The 21,154-nt window shown below is 50.9% G+C and overlaps 1 protein-coding gene across 2 annotated transcripts in view; it reads left to right on the top strand.

The window, feature by feature from the left end:
* kcnk5a (potassium channel, subfamily K, member 5a) overlaps positions 1-4,587 on the top strand; it is a 33,954-nt gene extending 29,367 nt beyond the window's left edge. For both annotated transcript variants that reach the window (XM_078398766.1, XM_078398767.1), the window contains exons 3-5: positions 867-1,033; positions 1,746-1,914; positions 2,874-4,587. In XM_078398766.1, the coding sequence (XP_078254892.1) occupies positions 867-1,033; positions 1,746-1,914; positions 2,874-3,751 (1,214 nt within the window). In that variant the 3' untranslated portion in view covers positions 3,752-4,587. The remainder of the gene's footprint in view (positions 1-866; positions 1,034-1,745; positions 1,915-2,873) is intronic.
* Positions 4,588-21,154: the final 16,567 nt, after the last annotated feature.

The following is a 21,154-nucleotide window of genomic DNA, read 5'->3' as shown; positions in this document are numbered from 1 at the left end:
TTCTCCGAGAACTTTGGTATCCTCCCACACTCCAAAAACATACAGGTTGGCAGGTTAATTGGCTCGGTATAAATGTAAAATTGTCACTACTGTAGGATAGTGTTAATGTGCAAGGATCACTGGTCGGTGCGGACTCGATGGGCCGAAGGGCCCGTTTCTGCGCTGTGTCTCTAATCTAAAATCACACCTACCCTAGCCAACGATGGGCCTACCAGGCACTGCCTTGCCCGAGGGCATTTGTGGACAGCTCTGACTGGTCCTGGTCTTTTCCTGCCTCCAGCTCTTCACCCCCCCCCCCCCACCACCCCCCCCTACTTTCAGTCTGAAAAAGGGTCCCGTCCCGACCTGTAAAGTCACCCATCTTTTTGATCCCCAGAGATTCTGCCTGCAGTGTTGAGTTACCCCAGCACTTTGTGTCCATCTGAGGCCAATGGTTCAATGGTTCTTATATGATCACATGTACCAAGATACAGACTTTTGAGACACGGCGTGGATATCTGGATCACTTTGGACACCAAGTCCGCGCCGACCTGCGATTTTTCCGAGATCTTCGGTTTCCTCCCACACTCCAAAGACGTGCAGGTTTGTAGGTTAATTGGCTTGGCAAATGTAAAAACTGTCCCCGGTGGGTGTAGGATCGTGTTAGTGTGCGGGGATCGCTGGTCGGCGCGGACCCGGTGGGCCGAAGGGCCTGTTTCTGCGATGTATCTCTAAACTAAACTAAACCTTGGAACTGGTAAAACGACTAGGGTGGAGGAAAGGAACAAGGGGGAAGGGGAAGGAGTAGGGGGTGGGGGGAGAACCGTTGACCTTGTTTGGGGTCTGGAGAACTTATCGTGGCTTTATTTCATCTTCCTGCGGCGCAGGCTACGGAAATATTTCACCCAAGACTTCACCGGGCCGCCTCTTCTGCATCTTTTACGGGCTTTTCGGTGCACCCCTCTGCCTGTCCTGGATCAGCGCCCTGGGAAAGTTCTTTGGAGGTCGGGCCAAGAAGCTCGGCGAAGCCTTAACCAGGAAAGGATTGAGTCCGGTAAGTCACAGTCATGGAGGGGGGATACAGCACCGAAGCAGGGCCTTCGGCCCAACTCGCCCACACACCGGCCAACAATGTCCCAGCTACACTAGTCCCCACCTGCCCACGTTTGGCCCATATCCCTCCAAACCCACCCTATCCATGTACCTGTTCAACTGTTTCTTAAACGTTGCGATAGTCGAGTCAAGTTTATTTGTCACATACACATACAAGATGTGCAGTGAAATGAAAGTGGCAATGCCTGCGGATTGTGCAAAAGAAAAATTACAAATTACAGCAGAAAAATTAAAATTAATACAGAAAAACAATTTAGTCTCTGGAGTTATAATAGTTAACAGTCCTGATGGCCTGTGGGTATCTGGGCCTCTGTCCCAACTACCTACTCTGGCACCTTATTCCAGACGCCCAGCACCCTGTGTGTGAAATATTTACCCGCTCAGATTGAGGATGTGGAGAGGATGTTCCTGGTAATGGGAGAGTCTAGGACCAGAGGGCACAGCCTCGGAATTAAAGGACGTACCTTTAGAATGGAGATGAGGAGGAATTTCTTTAGCCAGAATCTGTGGAATTCATTGCCACGGGGCAGGCTTTGGAGGACAAGTAATTGGGTATTTTTTAAGCAGAGATTGATAGGTTAATTGATAGGGATAATCTGGGCTGAATACTGTTCTTTGTTCTAACACTCTATTTCATCCTTTGGTTTTGATAGCGCAAGGCTCAGATAACGTGCACGGCCATCTTCATAGTGTGGGGTGTCTTGGTGCATCTGGTAGTTCCGCCCTTTGTATTCAAAGCGATCGAGGGCTGGTCGTACATTGAAGGACTCTACTACTCGTTCATTACCATCTCCACCATTGGATTTGGTGACTTTGTGGCAGGTGAGTAACCCACTACAGTCGGGCCGCTTCTCCGAGCCGCACAGGCCCAACCAGTCCATGCCGACCGAGATGCCCCATCTAACCTAGACCCATTTTCCTCATCTGTCTCCAAGACTCGTTTGACCTGCAACTGCTGGAGATTCTCTTGGACACCCCTTCTTTTTTTAGATTTAGATTTACAGACACAGCGCAAAAACAGGTCCTTCGGCCCACCGGGTCCGCGCCGCCCAGCGATCCCCGCACATCAACACTATCCTACACCCACTAGGGACAATTTTTACTTTTGCCCAGCCAATTAGCCTACATACCTGTACATCTTTGGAGTGTGGGAGGAAACCGAAGATCTCGGAGAAAACCCACGCAGGTCACGGGGAGAACGTACAAACTCCGTACAGACGGCGCCCGTAGTCGGGATCGAACCTGAGTCTCCGGCGCTGCATTCGCTGTAAGGCAGCAACTCTACCGCTGCGCCACTGTGCCGCACTTAAAAACATGAAGTGTGAAAAGTGGAAGCAAAGGACGGCAGATGCTGGTTTACCTTGTGGCGTTAGAAAGGAGATGGGGAGGGGCTTCTTTAGTCGGAGGGCGGTGAATCTGTGGAGGCCAAGCCAGTGGATATTTTAAAGACAGACTGGCAGATTCTTGATTAGTGCGGGTGTCAGGGGTTATGGGGAGAAGGCAGGAGAATGGGGTTGAGAGGGAGAGATGGATGATTGAATGGCGGGGTGGACTTGATGGGCCGAACGGTCTAATTCCGCTCCAATGACTTAAGAACTTATGAGATGCTGCCTGACCCTGCCGAGTTACTCCAGCACTTTGTGTCTTTTTGTTGTTGTTGTTGTAAACCAGCGCCTGCAGTTCCTTGCATCTACACCTTATTTTGAAATGATATTTGTCACGATTGTTTTAATCCCGTTCGCTCTTGTGCTGACCGTTGGCTTCTGTCTGTTTCTCTCCAGGTGTGGACCCGAATGCCAACTACCCGATCCTCTACAGGTACTTTGTGGAGCTGTGGATTTACCTGGGCTTGGCGTGGCTGTCCCTCTTCTTCAACTGGAAGGTCAGCATGTTCGTGCAAGCCCACAAGGCCATCAAGAAGAGGCGGAAGAGGATGAAGGGGTCGTCGGAGCACGTGGAGAGCCCCGGGCCTCTGAACCCCAAGATGGCCGCCCAGGTCAAGGTGGCCGAGTCGACGGAGGTGAACATCTTCCACTTCCTCTCCAAGAAGCAGGAGAGCTACAACGACCTGATCAAGCAGATCGGCTCCAAGACGCTGAAGAGCAACAACAACAACAACAGCGGAGGCGGAGGCGGAGGCGGTACCAACAACCTGCTGAAGGGGGCGGAGGTCGCGGCCAAGGGCGAGGGCGCGGGGGGGCTGAGCGCCAGCGAGTTCCGGAGGACCGGCCTGAAGAGGTCCCGCTACGAGCTGCCCAACCCGCTGGCCGCCCAGGACCCGGAGAGCGCCTCCCCTCCCCTGAACAACGAGAAGGACCTGCGCGGCCGGCCGCCGCGGGGCGAGAACCAGCTGGACAAGGCCGCCCGGGAGGAGCGGGCCTCCTGGGACATGCGCGGCCACCCGCCCTTGTTCTTCGAGAACGCCAACATACGGTTCATAGACGAGCAGAACCTTCTCAGCGACGAGGAGGAGGTGGACCTCTCGGTGGACCTCTCGGTGGACGAGAACATGATGGAGGAGGGGGAGGAGGATGTACTCGTGGAGTCTCCGGACGGCAACAATTCGGAGTTCCACACCTTCACGCTGGGGGGTCCACCGGACTACGAGCAGCTGATGAACGGCTACAACAAGGTGCACAACATTGAGGTGGTGATATAGCCCAGGGCACCTGGAGCTTTGTTCTCCAAACCCTCACCCCTCTGATCCCCAGGGTCCACTCTGCAAGGTGACCTTGGAGATGGACAGCAACCCTTCCGGTTTGCAAGAGCTGCTAATGACAGTGAGAGTAGTTCTGAGGCACAGGCACAAACATACTCCAACTCCCGTGAGGGGGGGGGGGAGAGTTTTTGTTCAATGAACCCTCTTCTAACTGAGGATTGGAGAGCAAAATTTCCAGAACAAACAGAGACTGAGACGGAAACTCACAAACTAAAATGTTTCCAAGTGTAAAGATGCAGTGTAAACGTTTCTCCAAGAATACTGTGAGTTTTACTTTTCTTCCAGATGACCAATTTTGTTTTAAAGTAAAGAACTTTTTCTTTTTTTTTCGCCAGGAACTGTAGATCTTAAAACAAGGCCATTGCTTTTCATTCCATGTTTTTTTTTTTGAGCCTTGATTGACCCAAAAGCTTTCCTCTGACTTAGATTTGACAACATAGAATTTTTTTTTTAAATGCAGAAGTCCCACACACTTGATATTTTGTTTTAAACTTGAGAACTTTGGGCTGGGGTTGTGTGGGTTTCAACAACGGAACCCATTTTACTCTGCTGACGAATTGTTGATTTTACCTCCCGCGGACTGGACCCGGGCTAAATCTGTGTGGGGCGATGAAAACGTGCCAGTCTGTTCCTGAGATCTTGCAGGCTGCAAGCCCTGTGAGCCCGCGTACGTTTAAAAGTTTGGACCACATGAAAAGTTTGGGTCAGTGAATCTTGCCTAGATTCTGTGGGAAACTAACTGCAGATGCTGGTACAAATCGAAGGTATCACAGAATGCTGGAGTAACTCAGCGGGTCAGGCAGCACCTCGGGAGAGAAGGAATGGGCGACGTTTCGGGTCGAGACCCTTCTTCGGACTGCTGAAGAAGTCTCCAAACTGCTGAAGTCTGAAGACGGGGTCTCGACCCGAAACGTCGCCCATTCCTTCCCTCCTGAGATGCTGCCCGACCCGCTGAGTTACTCCAGCATTTTGTGATACCTTGCCTAGATTCTGTACTTTTCTTTTTGCCTCCGTTGCTGAATTTGGAGGTTTTTAAAAAATATATATATTTTACGGGCGCAGTCCGTTTTTACACGGGGGGGGGGTTTACGTTCTCGAAAAGAAGCGCCCAATTCAAAAAGGCGTAAATGAAACATACACGCGACTGCGATGTCACGTGTAAACCTCAGTGCGCTGTTCCACAGTGTAAACCAGGCTTTGGTATCGAATGAACGAGTTGTCCTAAAAACGCATGAACTAAACGCGTGTAAGGAGCCTGGAGATCCCTTTCCCCCAGTTGTTCTGCAGGCGAGAGGGGGTGGGGATCACAAAGGAGCAAAGTATCTTCCTCCGTGTGCAATTCAAATGAAGCGATGAAACTCTAACCTTGCCCTCGGCTATCAATGGAGGACGCACCCAGGGATGAAGGGTGTTCTTCATCTTGCTGTTCCTCACCCACCCACATAATCCTCAACCCTGAACCCATCGCCGATGGTGTGGCTGAGCCGGTCCACCTTCGTTATCCTGCTAGTTCTACGGCGTTGCACTCTGACTGTGGGATGGAGGTGTTCCGTGCCAACAAAATCATTGTATATTTTAAGCACTTAATTGTTTACATGTAATGTCGGGCTGGTACTCATTTGGGAGGTGGGTCGGCAGCCGTGTGGCTCGGCCGGTTGAGTAATTGGAGATGGATCCAGTAGCATCTCACACACACACACACACACACACACACACACACACACACACACACACACACACACACACACACACACACACACACACACCCTAACAAACGGTATCGATTACAGAAAGTAGCTGCTGGAAGAATATAGTTTGTGTGTACTTTTCTGCTTTCAACCTGAACCTTGAGAACAAAAGATACATTGGTTCATGTCCCATTCATTGCGGGCTCTACCTCTTCCGTTAGGTTTGTGGAAGCTGCACATAGTGGTACCAGAGTGTCCGTAGTGGTACTAAAAGCATAAAATATGCAGGCCAAGGTTGCCAGTGAGGCCGCTTGGAAAGAAGGTTGGTGACTCTGGTGCAGAAGGCCGGGGCTTCCAACTTGTCTACTTCCTTATCCAGTGCACCGTTTTCAACTTGGATCTGCTGGAGTGACTCAGTGGGCCAGGCACCACTTGGACAGGTGGCATGTTTTTGGGTCAGGTCAGCTCCAACCAAGGCCGCAAGAAGTTGCGGGGAATTGTGGACGCAGACCAGACCAACCTCCCTTCCATTGACCCCATTTATACCTCGCGCTGCCTCGGCAAGGCCAGCAGCCCAGACCGTCACACAAACCAACCTCCCTTCCATTGACCCCATCTACACCTCGTGCTGCCTCGGCAAGGCCAGCAGCATAATCAGGAACCAGTCTCACCCTGGCCACCCCCTCTTCTCCCCTCTCCCATCGGGCAAAAGGTACAGAAGTGTGAAAACGCACACCTCCAGATTCAGGGGCAGTTTCTTCCCAGCTGTTATCAGGCAACTGAATCACCCTACCACAACCAGAGAGCACTGCTGAACTACTGTCTACCTCTTTGGTGAGTCTACCTCTTTGGTGACCCTCGGACTATCCTTGATCGGACTTTGCTGGCTTTACCTTGCACTAAACGTCATTCCTTTATCATGTATCTAAACGCTGTTAATGGCTCGATTGTAGTCATGTATTGTCTTTCGTCTGACTGGTTAGCACGCAACAAAAGCTTTTCACTGTACCTCGGTACACGTGACAATAAACTAAACTGAACTGACCCTTCCTCAGTCGTCACCTATCCATGTTCTCCAGAGATGCTGCCTGACCCGCTGAGTTACTCCAGCACTCTGTGAAACGTCACCCATCCATGTTCTCCAGAGATGCTGCCTGACCCGCTGAGTTACTCCAGCACTGTGTGAAACGTCACCCATCCATGTTCTCCAGAGATGCTGCCTGACCCGCTGAGTTACTCCAGCACTCTGCTGTATCTGCATTACCTTGTGTTTCCATCTACTGCAACCTTGGCCTGCATGTTTTTCTTCGCTGAAAAACATTCCATCTTTAACAATTCTCGATTTGGGGACCAATATGGTGAGGCAATGTTGATTTTTTTAAATTTCAAGTTTCATTGTGAGATTATGGAGTGTGATTGAGATAATAACTTTGATAAATGGGTTTTAGTTGTTACTTTTACTGTTTTCATACTCTCAGCAAATGGAAATCATTAGTTCATAAGATCATAAGTGATAGGAACAAATTAGGCCATTCGGCCCATCAAGTCTACTCCGCCATTCAATCATGGCTGATCTATCTCTCCCTCCTAACCCCATTGTCCTGCCTTCTCCCCCTGACACCTGACCCAATCAAGAATCTATCTATCTCTGACTTAAAATTATCCACTGACTTGGCCTCAAAGCCCTGTGTGGCCAAGAATTCCACAGATTCACCACCCTCTGGCTAACGAAACTCCTCCTCGTCTCCTTCCTAAAGGAACGTCCTTTAATTCTGAGGCTGTGACCTCTAGTCCTAGACTCTCCCACTAGTGGAAACATCCTCTCCACATCCACTCCATCCAAATCGAGCAAATATTTCATTAGAACACACTCCAAAATTGGTTTGAAGTTACTGAGGGCATTTTGAGAATCTCTCTGTGTGATCCATCTCTGTACAGTGAAGTGTAGGCAACTCTAATGACAAGAGGTGGGTCTTGAGAATGTGACTGCTGCTGAGAAATGGAGAGGTTGGACAGTAAGCTTACCGATGACCAGATCTCTGCTCATCTCTGAGGAGATATCTAACCTCCACAAATGTACAACCAAAACTTGACTTCTCTCTGGTTACTGAAAGCCAAACGACAGAGGGCCAGTTACAGAGGAGGGATCTAATCAGGCGAAAATTAGGACGGCACGGTGGCACAGCGGTAGAGTTGCTGCCTCACAGCGCCAGAGACCCCGGTTCCATCCCGACTACGGTTGTTGTCGGTACAGAGTTTGCACGTTCTCCCCGTGACCCCATGGGTTTTCTCCGGTTTGCTCCCACACTCCAAAGACGTGTGGTTTGTAGGTTGATTGGCTTCTGCAAACAAACAGTGTGTAGGGCAGAGCTGGTCGGCGTGGGCCAAAGGGCCTGTCTCCACGCTGTGTCTCTAGATGAAGTCAAGTCTAAAAGCTCGGATGTCCTAGTAGACCGTTGAGATGTATGAGCAGAACACAGTGTGGGCATCAAGACACAGAGTGCTGGAGTAACTCAGCGGGTCAGGCAGCATCTGTGGATGCACATAGATGGGCAATATCTCAGGCCAAGACCCTTCTTCAGTCCCGACCCGAAACGACACCCGTCCATTTCCCTCCACGGATACTGCCTGACCCGCTGAGTTCCTCCAGCACTTTGTATCCCAAGCATGATTCCAGCACTTTCTAGATCTTTCTGTCTCCCTCGAATGTTCATTCCTGCCTTTAAATTGTCTGCTGGGCATTTTCACCTTTATTTAAAGTGGCAGGTGGGAGTAAAGGGACAGCGATAATCAGATGAACGGAGGGGGTCAGTCAATAAAAGTACAAATGAAGAGTAACACGAGTTTATTATTTTTCACCCACACACCCAAGATTTCCACTCCGTGCACCACATCTTCTGAGGGGGTTTGCTACTATTTGTCTTTGCAAGATTCGCCCCCCGTGGAACGTTTTTTAAGCAAAGTGGAGCTGGTGGAGCTGCTTCCTGGGTTCGATCCTGACCTCCGGCGCTGTGTCTCTGTCTGTCTGTGTGTGTGGAGTTTGCACGTTCTCCCACCGGTTTCCCCCCCGCATCGCAAAGACGTGCGGGTTTGTCGGTTAATTGTCCCCCTGCAAATTGCCCCACCCCCCGGTGTGTGGGGAGCAGATGCGACACTGGGATAGGATAGAACTCGTGTGAACGGGTGATCGATGGTCGGCATGGACTAGATGGGCCGAAGGGCTCTATCTCGAAAGTACTCTAAACCAAAAAGCCTTGCAGACAAAAAGTAGGCAAAAGTTTTCTGCATCACTCCATTATTCCTTGAATCAAGTATCTGTCGTCTTTCCGATGCCCAATGTTGTATTTATTCCTGGATTGTCTTGTATTGAATGCTGTCTTGTACGGTCTCTGTAAATTGTGGACCTAATTTATTTCGATGTTCATTTGAAAATGTAAATAAAACAGTTTTTATATATATATATAAATACACACTGTGTCTCGGGATGTTTTTATTTTTAATTCCTTCGAGGTTTACTGAACCCGAAGCAGCTTTAAATACGGTGGCGCAGCGGTAGAGTTGCCGCCCTACAGCGAATACAGCGCCGGAGACTAGGGTTCGATCCCAACTACGGGCGCTGTCTGTACGGAGCTTGTACGTTCTCCCCGTGACCTGCCTGGGTTTTCTCCGAGATCTTCGGTTTCCTCCCACACTCCAAAGACGTGCAGGTTTGTAGGTTAATTGGCCTGGTAAATGTTTAAAAAATTGTCCCTAGTGGGTGTAGGATGGTGTTAATGTGCGGGGATCGCTGGTCGGCGTGGACTTGGTGGGCCGAAGGGCCTGTTTCCACGTTGTATCTCCAAACTAAAACTGAACTCCGGTCTTTGCCTCAAATTTCCAGAATTCATATCAAAGCACAAAGTGCTGGAGGAACTCGGGGGGTTCTAAGGGTGGCGCAGCGGTAGAGTTGCTGCCTCACAGCGCCAGAGACCCGGGTTCAATCCTGACTACGGGCGCCGTCTGTACGGAGTTTGTACGTTCTCCCTGTGACCACATGGGTTTTCTCCAGGTTCTCCGGTATCCTCCCACACTCCAAAGACGTGCAGGTTTTGGTTAATTGGCTTTGGTGAAATTGTTATTTGTCCCCAGTGTGTGTAGGATAGTGCTAGTGTACGGGGTCACTGCCTGTAGCGCGGACTTGATGGGCCGAAGGGCCGGTTTCAGCGCTGTATCTCTAAAGTCTAAGAATTTGCAGTCTCTCGTGTCTCAACACTCCAAAGACGTACAGGTATGTAGGTTAATTGGCTGGGTAAATGTAAAAATTGTCCCTAGTGGGGTGTAGGATAGTGTTAATGTGCGGGGATCGCTGGGCGGCACGGACTTGGAGGGCCGAAAAGGCCTGTTTCCGGCTGTATATATATGATATGATGATATGATATCCTTCCTTTCTCTTTCCTGCCTGAACCACCTCCACATTACATGTATTTCACAACACTACTCAGTATGGTCATCCATTTCTGTCATCTCCTTTTCCCTGAGGCCACTTCTCCCCTCTCCCATCAGGCAAAAGGTACAGAAGTGTGTAATCGCACACCTCCAGATTCAGGGGCAGTTTCTTCCCAGCTGTTATCAGGCAACTGAACCATCCCACCACAACCAGAGAGCAGTGCTGAACTACTATCTACCTCTTTGATGACCCTCGGACTATCCTTGATCGGACTTTGCTGGCTTTACCTTGCACTAAACGCTATTCCCTTATCATGTATCTGTACACTGTAAACGGCTCGATTGTAATCATGTATTGTCTTTCTGCTGGCTGGTTAGCACGCAACAAAAGCTTTTCACTGTACCTCGGTACACGTGACAATAAACTACACTGAACTGCTTTCACCTCATTGCAGACTTTGCCACCTTCTCCCCTCACTTTGCCCACTACCTCTCCACCATAGAAGCACCTTAGTAAGCGCACTGTCGGGCTGCATCACAGCTTGGTTTAGGAACAGCTCTGCCCAACACCGCAAGAAACTGCGGAGAGTTGCGGATGCAGCCCAGTCCATCCCACAGCCCAGACTCCCCACCATCCACTCCATCTACACTTCACGCTGCCTCGGGAAAGCAGCCGACACAATCAAAGACTTGTCCCACCCCGGTCATTCCTTCTTCTTCTCCTCACTCTCATCCGGCAGAAGGTACAGAAGCTTGAAAGCGCGCACCACCAGACTCAGGAACGGCTTCTTCCCCTCTGTTATCAGGCTTCTGAACGGCCCTTCCATAAGCTAGGGCACGGTCCGATTCACCTCTACACGGCACGGTGGCGCAGCGGTAGAGTTGCTGCCTTACAGCGAATGCAGCGCCGGAGACTCGGGTTCCATCCTGACCACGGGTGCCGTCTGTACAGAGTTTGTACGTTCTCCCCGTGACCTGCGTGGGTTTTCTCCGAGATCTTCGGTTCCCTCCCACACTCCAAAGACGTACAGGTTTGGAGGTTAATTGGCTGGGCAAATGTAAAAATTGTCCGTAGTGGGTATAGGATAGTGTTTGTGTGTGGGGATCGCTGGGCGGCACGGACCTGGTGGGCCGAAGGGCCTGTTTCTGCGCCGTATCTCTAAATCTAAAAATAAATTTGAAGGCAAGCATGCCATGTGCCTTCTTTACCACTCCACCTACCTGTGTGGCCACTTTCAGGGAGTTATGGACTTGGAACGCCAAGATACCATTGTACATCAATGGTGTTAAGGGTCTTGGAATTCATTGTATACTTTCCCCTTACAATCAGCTTCTCAAAATGCACACTTTGGTCTCTCTTCACCCTCCCCACCACCCTCCTCACTGTAGTTTTACAGTGGAATTCTCTGCCTCAGAAGGCAGTGGAGGCCAATTCTCTGAATGCATTCAGGAGAGAGCTAGATAGAGCTCTTAAGGATAGCGGAGTCAGGGGGTATGGGGAGAAGGCAGGAACGGGATACTGATTGAGAATGATCAGCCATGATCACATTGAATGGCGGTGCATACAGGCTCGAAGGGCCGAATGGCCTCCTCCTGTACCTATTGTCTATTGTTTTCCCCCATTCTGATAAAGGTACTTGCCCTGATGTGGGAACAAGTTGTAAAGAAGGGTCCCGACCCAAAACGTCACCTGTCCATTCCTCCGGAGATAGGCACACAAAAAACTCAGCAGGTCAGCCAGCATCCCTACAGGTGACATTTCAGGTGGAGACCCTTCTTCAGATGCTGCCTGACCCGCTGAGTTTCCCCAGCACTCTGTGTTCCGCTCCAGGTTCCAGCATCTGCAGTCTGTTGTGTTGTCTGTCTGTGGCTTTGATGTTTGCAGCTACCAAACCTGAGGCCAAATACTTCAAATACTTTGGGACTTCGATTCTACTGACTTCATCCGATAGCAACCATGAGCAATGATGTCTTGCCGTGAGATTGGATGTACGCCAGTTTCTAGTTAGGGCTTGCAAAAACTTACACCATCACTTAACTGAGTGAGTTAGACTTAAATAGAGTCTCATTTCCCCATGCCCACCCAGGACGCGTCTTCTGTTAATAGGTACTGTGCACAAAATTATATGTTTACACACGGTTGTGTCATTGGGATAATATCATTCTGAAATGGGTCGTCTTTATTTATCCGCTCATGGTGTTTGGTTGGAAGTGGCAATGTGGCATTTGTAGTCCGCCTCTAACGGATCATGAGCTGAGGCGAGAGGCACAGTGAGGAAGTGCAGATGCTGGTTTACACCGAAGACAGACACACATTGCTGGAGTAACTCAGTGGGACAGGCAGCGTCTCCGGAGAGAAGGAATGGGTGGCGCTTCACACTCTGTCTGAAGAAGGGTCTCGACCCGAAATGTCACCCATTCCTCCCATCCAGAGATGCTGCCTGTCCCGCCGAGTTGCTCCGGCATTTTCTGCCCGGCTGAGAAGAAGGGGGTGGATAGCGGAGGGGTCACGAGGATTCAGCAGCCCAAGTTTCGCCCTGACCTTGAGTGCCACCCTCAATCTCGAGGCTTCTTCTGGACACTCCACTTCTCGCCACTAGTATTGTCAAGTAACTTTATAGCCCGAGAATAGGGGCAAAGTCTAAATGAGATATGCTGTGCAGGATTTGTTAACACAGAGAATGGTGAGTGTTTGGTGAGTATTTAGTAATTGATTAGTAGGACTGGACGTTACAGTCCCTAAGGTTTGCACTACAATTGACTGGTGTTGTTCTTGGGGGTGACCACTAGGTGATGTTGCTACTATTCAGACACATCTTCAGTTGTGTACCTCAACGTCACTGGGTGTTTCGGCCTTTTTATCACAAGACACCCTCAGTAGAGGCAAGCCCACCACAGGGCGATCAATCCTGGGAGTATTTATTGTGACTTGGATAGGCAAGAGTCAAGGGTCAAGGTGCAGCAGGCAGTGAAGAAAGCGAATGGTATGTTAGCATTCATAGCAAGAGGATTTGAGTATAGGAGCGGGGAGGTTCTGCTGCAGTTGTACAGGGCCTTGGTGAGACGCACCTGGAGCATTGTGTGCAGTTTTGGTCTCCTAATCTGAGGAAAGACATTCTAGCCTTAGAGGGTGTACAGAGAAGGTTCACCAGATTGATCCCTGGGATGGCAGGACTTTCATATGAAGAAAGACTGGATAGACTAGGCTTATACTCGCTGGAATTTAGAAGACTGAGGGGGGATCTTATAGAAACATATAAAATTCTTAAGGGGTTGGAGAGGCTAGATGCGGGAAGATTGTTCCCGATGTTGGGGAAGTCCAGAACCAGGGGTCACAGCTTAAGGATAAGGGGGAAGTCTTTTAGGACCGAGATGAGAAAACATTTCTTCACACAGAGAGTGGTGAGTCTGTGGAATTCTCTGCCACAGAAGGTAGTTGAGGCCAGTTCATTGGCTATATTTAAGAGGGAGTTAGATGTGGCCCTTGTGGCTAAAGGGATCAGGGGGTATGGAGAGAAGGCAGGTACAGGTTACTGAGCTGGATGATCAGCCATGATCATATTGAATGGCGGTGCATGCTCGAAGGGCCGAATGGCCTACTCCTGCACCTATTTTCTATGTTTCTATGTTTCTATAGAACAATAACATTCTAACGTGCAGCAGCACAACAGAATATGTCAATGTTGTGATAAACGATACGATACGATACGATAGAACTTTATTTATCCCAGGAGGGAAAATGGTCTAAAAACAGTCATAAAAACACAACAAGATACATGAAACGCGAAATTAAAGTGACGAGTGGAAAGGATTGGGGACGTGCAAAGATTGGGGGGGGAGGGGGGAGTCAGTCTCAGTCTACCCCACCATCGACAGAAGGGGGAGGGGTTGTACAGTAGAAGAAGGTTCTCCTGCCCAGCATCTTGGATATGCAAGGAATGTGGATCGAGTGCAGGCAGATAGAAATTGTTCTTGGCAACATTGTGGGCACAGACATTGCGGGCCGTAGGCTGTGCTGTTCTACGTTCTACATTCCATTCGCTCTCCGCGGATGTTGGGAAGGGAAGAGGTGAGAGGATGAGCGTTCTACCTCCAGTGGTTGCTTGGGGACTGCTCCCTGGTTGGGGAAAGGTTGGCGGGATCAAAAGGGATGACAACAGGCACGGTGGCGCAGCGGTAGAGTTGCCGTCTTACAGCGAATGCAGCGCCGGAGACTCAGGTTCGATCCCGACTACGGGCGCCGTCTGTACGGAGTTTGTACGTTCTCCCCGTGACCTGCGTGGGTTTTCTCCGAGATCTTCGGTTTCCTCCCACACTCCAAAGACGTACAAGTATGTAGGTTAATTGGCTGGGCAAATGTAAAAATTGTCCCTAGTGGGTGTAGGATAGTGTTAGTGTGCGGGGATCGCTGGGCGGCGCGGACCCGGTGGGCCGAAGGGCCTGTTTCTACGCTGTATCTCTAAATCTAAAATCTAAATCTAAACAGGGATGTAATGCCTGAGGAAGGATGTGCTGGCCCTGGAGAGGGCCCAGAGGAGGTTTACAAGAATGATCCCAGGAATGAGTTAGGAATGAGTTAATCCCAGGTTAACATACTGTACAGGAAAATAACTGCAGATGTTGGTACAAATTGAAGGTACCCCAAAATGCTGGAGAAACTCAGCAGGTCAGGCAGCATCTAGGAGAGAGGGAATGGGTGACGTTTCGGGTCGAGACGTCTCGGGTCTGAAGAAGGGTCTCGACCCGAAACGTCACCCGTTCCCTCTCTCCTAGATGCTGCCTGACCTGCTGAGTTACTCCAGCATTTTGTGATACCTTCGATTAACATACTGTATGATGAGCATCTGACGATACCCACTGGAGTTTAGAAGGATGAGGGAGGGACCTCATTGAAACTTAACGAACATTGAAAGGCTTGGATAGAGTGGATGTGGGGAGGATGTTTCCGTCAGTGGGAGCCTAGAGCCTCGGAAAAAAAAGGACGCACCTTTAGAAATGAGGATATTTATTCACAAAATGCTGGAGCAACTCAGCAGGTCAGGCAGCATCTCAGGAGAGAAGGAATGGGTGACGTTTCGGGTCGAGACCCTTCTTCTGAAATGAGGAATTTCTTTAGTCGGAGGGTGGTGTATCTGTGGAATTCATTGCTACAGAAGTCTGCGGAGGAGACCGATAGATTCTTGATCAGTACGGGTGTCAGGGGTTATGGGGAGAAGGCAGGAGAAATGGGGTTAGGAGGGAGAGATAGATCAGCCGTGATAGAAATGGGGAGTAGACTTGATGGGCCGAGTGGCCTAAATCTGCTGTTGGAATTTGTGAGTGTGTCATAGAGTCATAGAGTAACACAGTGTGAAAACAGGCCCTTCGGCCCAACTTGCCCACACCGGCTAACAATGCCCAGCTACACTAGTCCCACCTGCCCGCGCTTGGTCCATAGCCCTCCAAACCTGTCCTATCCATGTATCTGTCTAACTGTTTCTTAATTGATGGGATAGTCCCAGCCTCAACTACCTCCTCTGGCAGCTTGTTCCACACACCCACCACCCTCTGTTTGAAAAAGTTACCCCTCGGATTCCTATTAAATCTTTCCCCCTTCACCTTGAACCCATGTCCTCTGGTCCTCGATCCCCCTACTCTGGGCATCTGCCCGATCTATAGGGCCCTTGCAGGGCAAGCAAGGTCACAACCCCTGACCGGCCACCCACGTCTTCTGGAGTGCAAGAGGCAAGCACTTACTATGGCTGCCAGCACAGCGGGCCCGCCCTCTGTCCCAGCATCAACGCCTTGAAGAGTTGGGATATTTGCTTCGTCTTTATCTTCTATTTTATGTTTGGAACGACTTCTGTTGTGGAACGATTCTCCACTCCTAATCTGAGAGGGTGTTGCAGTTGAATGTTGCGGCTGCACTTTGCTGCAGCTCGGCCTCCCCCATCTTCACCCGTCTCCGAACCCCTCCCGGCGCTCCGAGTGTCCCGCCGCCTCTCCCCGTTACTGCGCTCCCCGCTCCTCCGGGCTCGGCGCCCCCCTGCTCCGCGCCTCACTTCCTGCGGCTCTTCGGCCCCTCGCCGCTCCTGCTGGCCCTCCAGCCCTTCTCCCCGCTCGCCATCTCCATCAGCCGGGCTGCGTTTCTGCCTGGCCGGCGCTCAACACGTCACGGCTGGAGCCGCCGAGCAGAGCCGTGGCCTGGTCCTCCGCTTCGGCGCCCAGCGCCCGGCCAAGCTCACGCTGCTGCTCGGCCTCCGCTGCCGATTGGCCTCTCCCCGGCTCCTCCTCCTCTTCGGGCTTGACACTCCGCTCCTCCTCCTCCACCGCCTCCTCCTCCAAGGCCGTCGGGCACGGCTCCCTGGGCCCTTCGCCCTCAGGCCCCGGCGGGTCGCCCACCTCCAGCGCTCGCTGCTTCTGCCCCTGCAGACCCTCCAGGCCCCTCGGCTCAGGGTCTTCCCGCTCCTCCTCTCCCAGCTCGCTCAACCCCGTCCTTGCACGGTGGTGCAGCGGTAGAGTTACTGCCTTACAGCGAATGCAGCGCCGGAGACTCAGGTTCAATCCTGACTACGGGCGCCGTCTGTATGGATTTGCACGTTCTCCCCGTGACCTGCGTGGGTTTTCTCCGAGATCTTCGGTTTCCTCCCACACTGTAAAGACGTACAGGTTTGTAGGTTAATTGGCTGGGCAAATGTAAAAAAAAAAATTAAAAAAGTTGAAAAAATTGTCCCTGGTGTGTGTAGGATAGTGTTATTGTGCGGAGATCTAAAAATCTAAAATCCCCCCTCCTCCTCCTCGTCCTCCTCCTGCTCTTCACCCCCCGCTGGCCGGTTGGCAGCCCTCTGCTTCTAGGCCTTGCCCTCCTGCCTCCCTTCCCGGCCGCGTTTCCCTTTCTCCTGCCGGCTGGCCAGACGTTCCTTCTCACTTTTGGAATTCTGAGGTAGGATAAATATCTCTCACAGTTATCCCTATTTCCACAGTTTTTTACAGCACACAAATTGACCATTTTGGCGGCTTTTTCAAGGTAAGAACGTACTATAGCGACCATAGAGAATGGTCCAGGTCGTCGAACCCTCGGATTGGCCAGCGAGGTCACGTGTGAACGCGACCATGGGGATTGGTCCAGGGAGCGACATCGCTGATTGGCCAGCGTGGTCATGTGCGCTTTTGGCGCCCGAAATGTTCAGTTCGGCGAAGTCTTCGAAGAAGACAGTAAGTTTTTGATGGTTGTCCTGTACCTTGTTGTTTAACTCTGTATTCGAATATTGCGGCTGCAATAAACTTCTTCTACAACCAACAAGTTTTCGGACTCGCCATAGTACGTGTTGCACGTGTTGCTAGTGTATGCCGGAAGCTGCCATGTCCTCCAGATGGCTTGAGCGACTCTGTGCGTCACGCCCTTTGATGGTATGACCTTACGTGCAAGGGCTCTATTCCTCTGATGATTTTGCACACTTCCGTAAGATCTGCCCTCATCCTCCTGCGCTCCACGGTGTAGAGATACAGCCTAATCAACCTCTCCCAGTACCTCACACACCCTCTAGTCCTGGCAACATCCTGTGTACTTAAGAAGGGAGTGGTCCCTTCAGGAGGTTGAGGGGGGGTGGGGGGGTGGGGGGAGGATGGAGTGGAAGCTTTTCGGAGCTTGTTAGGGGAAACTGCAAAGGCCTCGGGGCAAGGCTGACCTTACTTGTTTCAAGAAGAGAGTGGGTGTGAGAGCTCGAGATGCGGGAATTGACAATAGACAATAGGTGCAGGAGGAGGCCATTCGGCCCTACGAGCCAGCACCGCCATTCAATGTGATCATGGCTGATCATTCTCAATCAGTACCCCGTTCCTGCCTTCTCCCCATACCCCCTGACTCCGCTATCCTTAAGAGCTCTATCTAGCTCTCTCTTGAATGTATTCAGAGAATTGGCCTCCACTGCCTTCTGAGGCAGAGAATTCCACAGATTCACAACTCTCTGACTGAAAACGTTTTTCCTCATCTCAGTTCTAAATGGCCTACCCCTTATTCTTAAACTGTGGCCCCTTGTTCTGGACTCCCCCAACATTGGGAACATGTTTCCTGCCTCTAACGTGTCCAACCCCTTAATAATTTTATACGTTATGATAAGATCTCCTCTCATCCTTCTTAATTCCAGTGTTATCAAGCCTAGTCGCTCCAGTCTTTCAACATATGACAGTCCCGCCATTCCGGGAATTAACCTAGTGAACCTACGCTGCACGCCCTCAATAGCAAGAATATCCATCCTCAAATTTGGAGACCAAAACTGCACACAGTACTCCAGGTGCGGTCTCACTAGGGCCCTGTACAACTGCAGAAGGACCTCTTTGCTCCTATACTCAACTCCCCTTGTTACGATAGCAAGAAACACTGCTATTAGTCAGGGCAATCACCTCTTGCTGATAGAACCAGTTCCAAAGCATTCCTCTTCAGCCCTTATCACTCTGCAACACAAAACAGAGTGATACGCAGAGAACAAGGATCATGAACTGCCGGTGAACTTTGGCAAGCCGGTGATAATGTAGACCCAAGGCTAAAACCCACTCTGACTAATGAGACACAATGTCATCGTCTATATCTCTACGTTTGCCTGATCCTTAACCAGTCTGAAGAAGGGTCTCGACCTGAAACGTCACCCATTCCTTCTCTCCAGAGGTGCTGCCTGTCCCGCTGAGTTACTCCAGCGTTTTGTGTCCATCTTCCGTTTAAACCGGCATCTGCATTGCCTTCCTACGCAATATAATGAGACCTAGTAAAGGCCTAGACAGTCAGCCTCATTCCAGTAGACAGTCAGAACCATTTCCCCAGTGTGGAATTGTCAAAGACTAGAGGGCATAGCTGTTAAGGTGAGAGGGGGCAAAGTTTAAAGGAGATGTGGGCGGCAAGCATTTGTAAGCAATGGTCGTGAGGGTCGGGGGTGGTGGTGAGGCAGAAAGAAATGACAGTGGAGTTTTGACAAACACGGGTTATGCAGGGAATGGTGGGGTATGGATTCACACAGAGGGTGGTGGGTGTATGGAACAAGCTGCCAGAGGAGGTGGTTGAGGCAGGGAGTAGTACAACAGTTAAAAGACATTTGGACAGGTACATGGATACGAGGCATTTAGAGGGATCACAAGTTTACAAGTTCAACAGTTCAACAGTTCAACAGAGCTTTATTTGTTATTCGGTACCAAGGTACCGAACGAAATTACATAGCAGTCACACACAAAAAAGAACACAAGACACATGACCCCAACACAAACGTCCATCACAGTGACTCCAAACACCCCCTCACTGTGATGGAGGCAACAAAACTTCCACTCTCTTCCCCACGCCCACGGACAGACAGCTCGTCCCCGACCGACCCGCACAGTCCCCGCAAGGGGATGGAAGTCCCCGCGGCCGAGCCGCACCGGGCGCTGAAACATCCCGCGGCCGAGCCGGGCGACGGAAGGCCCCGCGGCCGAGCCGTGCGCAGCTAAGTCCAGCGGCCGAGCCGCGCCGTGCGATGCTAGGCCCCGCGGCCGAGCCGCACCGGGCACCGCTAAGTCCAGCGGCCGAACCGCGCCGGGCGATGTTAGGCCCCGCGGCCGAGCCACACCGGGCACTGTTAAGTCCAGCGGCCGAGCAGCACCAGCGATGTTAGGCCCCGCGGCCGAGCCGCACCGGGCACTGTTAGTTCACAAGTTAGTTAAGTTTAGTTTTAGGAAACAGGCCCTTTCGGCCCACCGGGTCCGCGGCGACCAGCGATCCCCCCACACTAACACTATCCGACACACACTGGGGACAATTTTTATATTTTCCAAGCCAATTAACCTACAAACCTCTACGTCTTTGGAGTGCGGGAGGAAACCGAAGATCTCGGAGAAAACCCACGCAGGTCACGGGGAGAACGTACAAACTCCGTACAGACAGCGGCCGTAGTCGGGATGGAACCCGGGTCTCCGGCGCTGCACTCGCTGTAAGGCAGCAACTCTACCGCTGCGCCACCGTGCCGCCGAGTAGAATTAGGCCATTCGGCCCATCGAGTCCACTCTGCCATTCGATCACGGCTGATCTCTGCATCCTAATCCCATTTTCCTGCCTTCTCCCCATAACTAAAAAAAGTTCCTACTCACCTTTCTAATGTGGCCCAAATGCGGGCAAATACTAATTCGATTAACCCACCACATTCTGAGTAAAAATGTTATCCCTTCGGTTCCTATTAAATCTCCCCCCCCACCCCTCACCTTAAACCTATGTCCTCTGCAATTTGATTCCCCTACTCTGGGTAAAAGACTCTGTGTGTTCACCCTATCTAGTCCCCTCATGATTTTATACACCTCCGTGTGTGTCATTGAAGATGTGATGGATTGCTGGAGTGCAATTGTAGAAACTCTCCCAGTTGCCGGACACTTTCATTCTCCTTCCCATTCCCACACAGACCTTTCTGTCCTCGGTCTCCTACATTGTCAGAGTGAGGCTGGACGCAAATTGGAGGAACAGCATCTCATATTTCGCTTGGGCAGCTTCCAGCCCAGTGGTATGAATATTGATTTCTCTCACTTCAGGCAGCCCCGGCATTCCCTCTCTCTCTCCATCCCTCCCCCACCCAAGTCGCACCAACTTCCCGTTTTCACCCTACAAACAGCTAACAGTGGCCCGTTTCCTTTATCATCGTTACTTTTTTCCATATCTTTCATTCATTGTTCTTTATCTCTGCACATCACCGTCTATATCTCTCGTTTCCCTTATCCCTGACCAGTCTGAAGAAGGGTCTCGACCTGAAAAGTATAAGATCATTCAGGGGTTGGACACGTTAGAGGCAGGAAACATGTTCCCAATGTTGGGGGAGTCCAGAACAAGGGGCCACAGTTTAAGAATAAGGGGTAGGCCATTTAGTACGGAGATGAGGAAAAGCTTTTTCAGTCAGAGAGTTGTAAATCTGTGGAATTCTCTGCCTCAGAAGGCAGTGGAGGCCAATTCTCTGAATGCATTCAAGAGAGAGCTAGATGGAGCTCTTAAGGATAGCGGAGTCAGGGGGTATGGGGAGAAGGCAGGAACGGGGTACTGATTGAGAATGATCAACCATGATCACATTGAATGGTGGTGCTGGCTCGAAGGGCCGAATGGCCTACTCCTGCACCTATTGTCTATTGTCTATTGGTTATTGAAACGTCACCCATTCCTTCTCTCCACAGATGATGCCTGCCTGTCCCGCTGAGTTACTCCAGCTTTTCGGGTCCATCTGCAGATGGTATATGTTCCATCACGAGAGGG

The sequence above is a fragment of the Rhinoraja longicauda genome, chromosome 5, assembly GCF_053455715.1.
Source record: "Rhinoraja longicauda isolate Sanriku21f chromosome 5, sRhiLon1.1, whole genome shotgun sequence".
In the NCBI taxonomy this organism is placed as follows: domain Eukaryota; kingdom Metazoa; phylum Chordata; class Chondrichthyes; order Rajiformes; family Arhynchobatidae; genus Rhinoraja; species Rhinoraja longicauda.
This window is presented reverse-complemented; position numbering and strand designations above follow the sequence as displayed.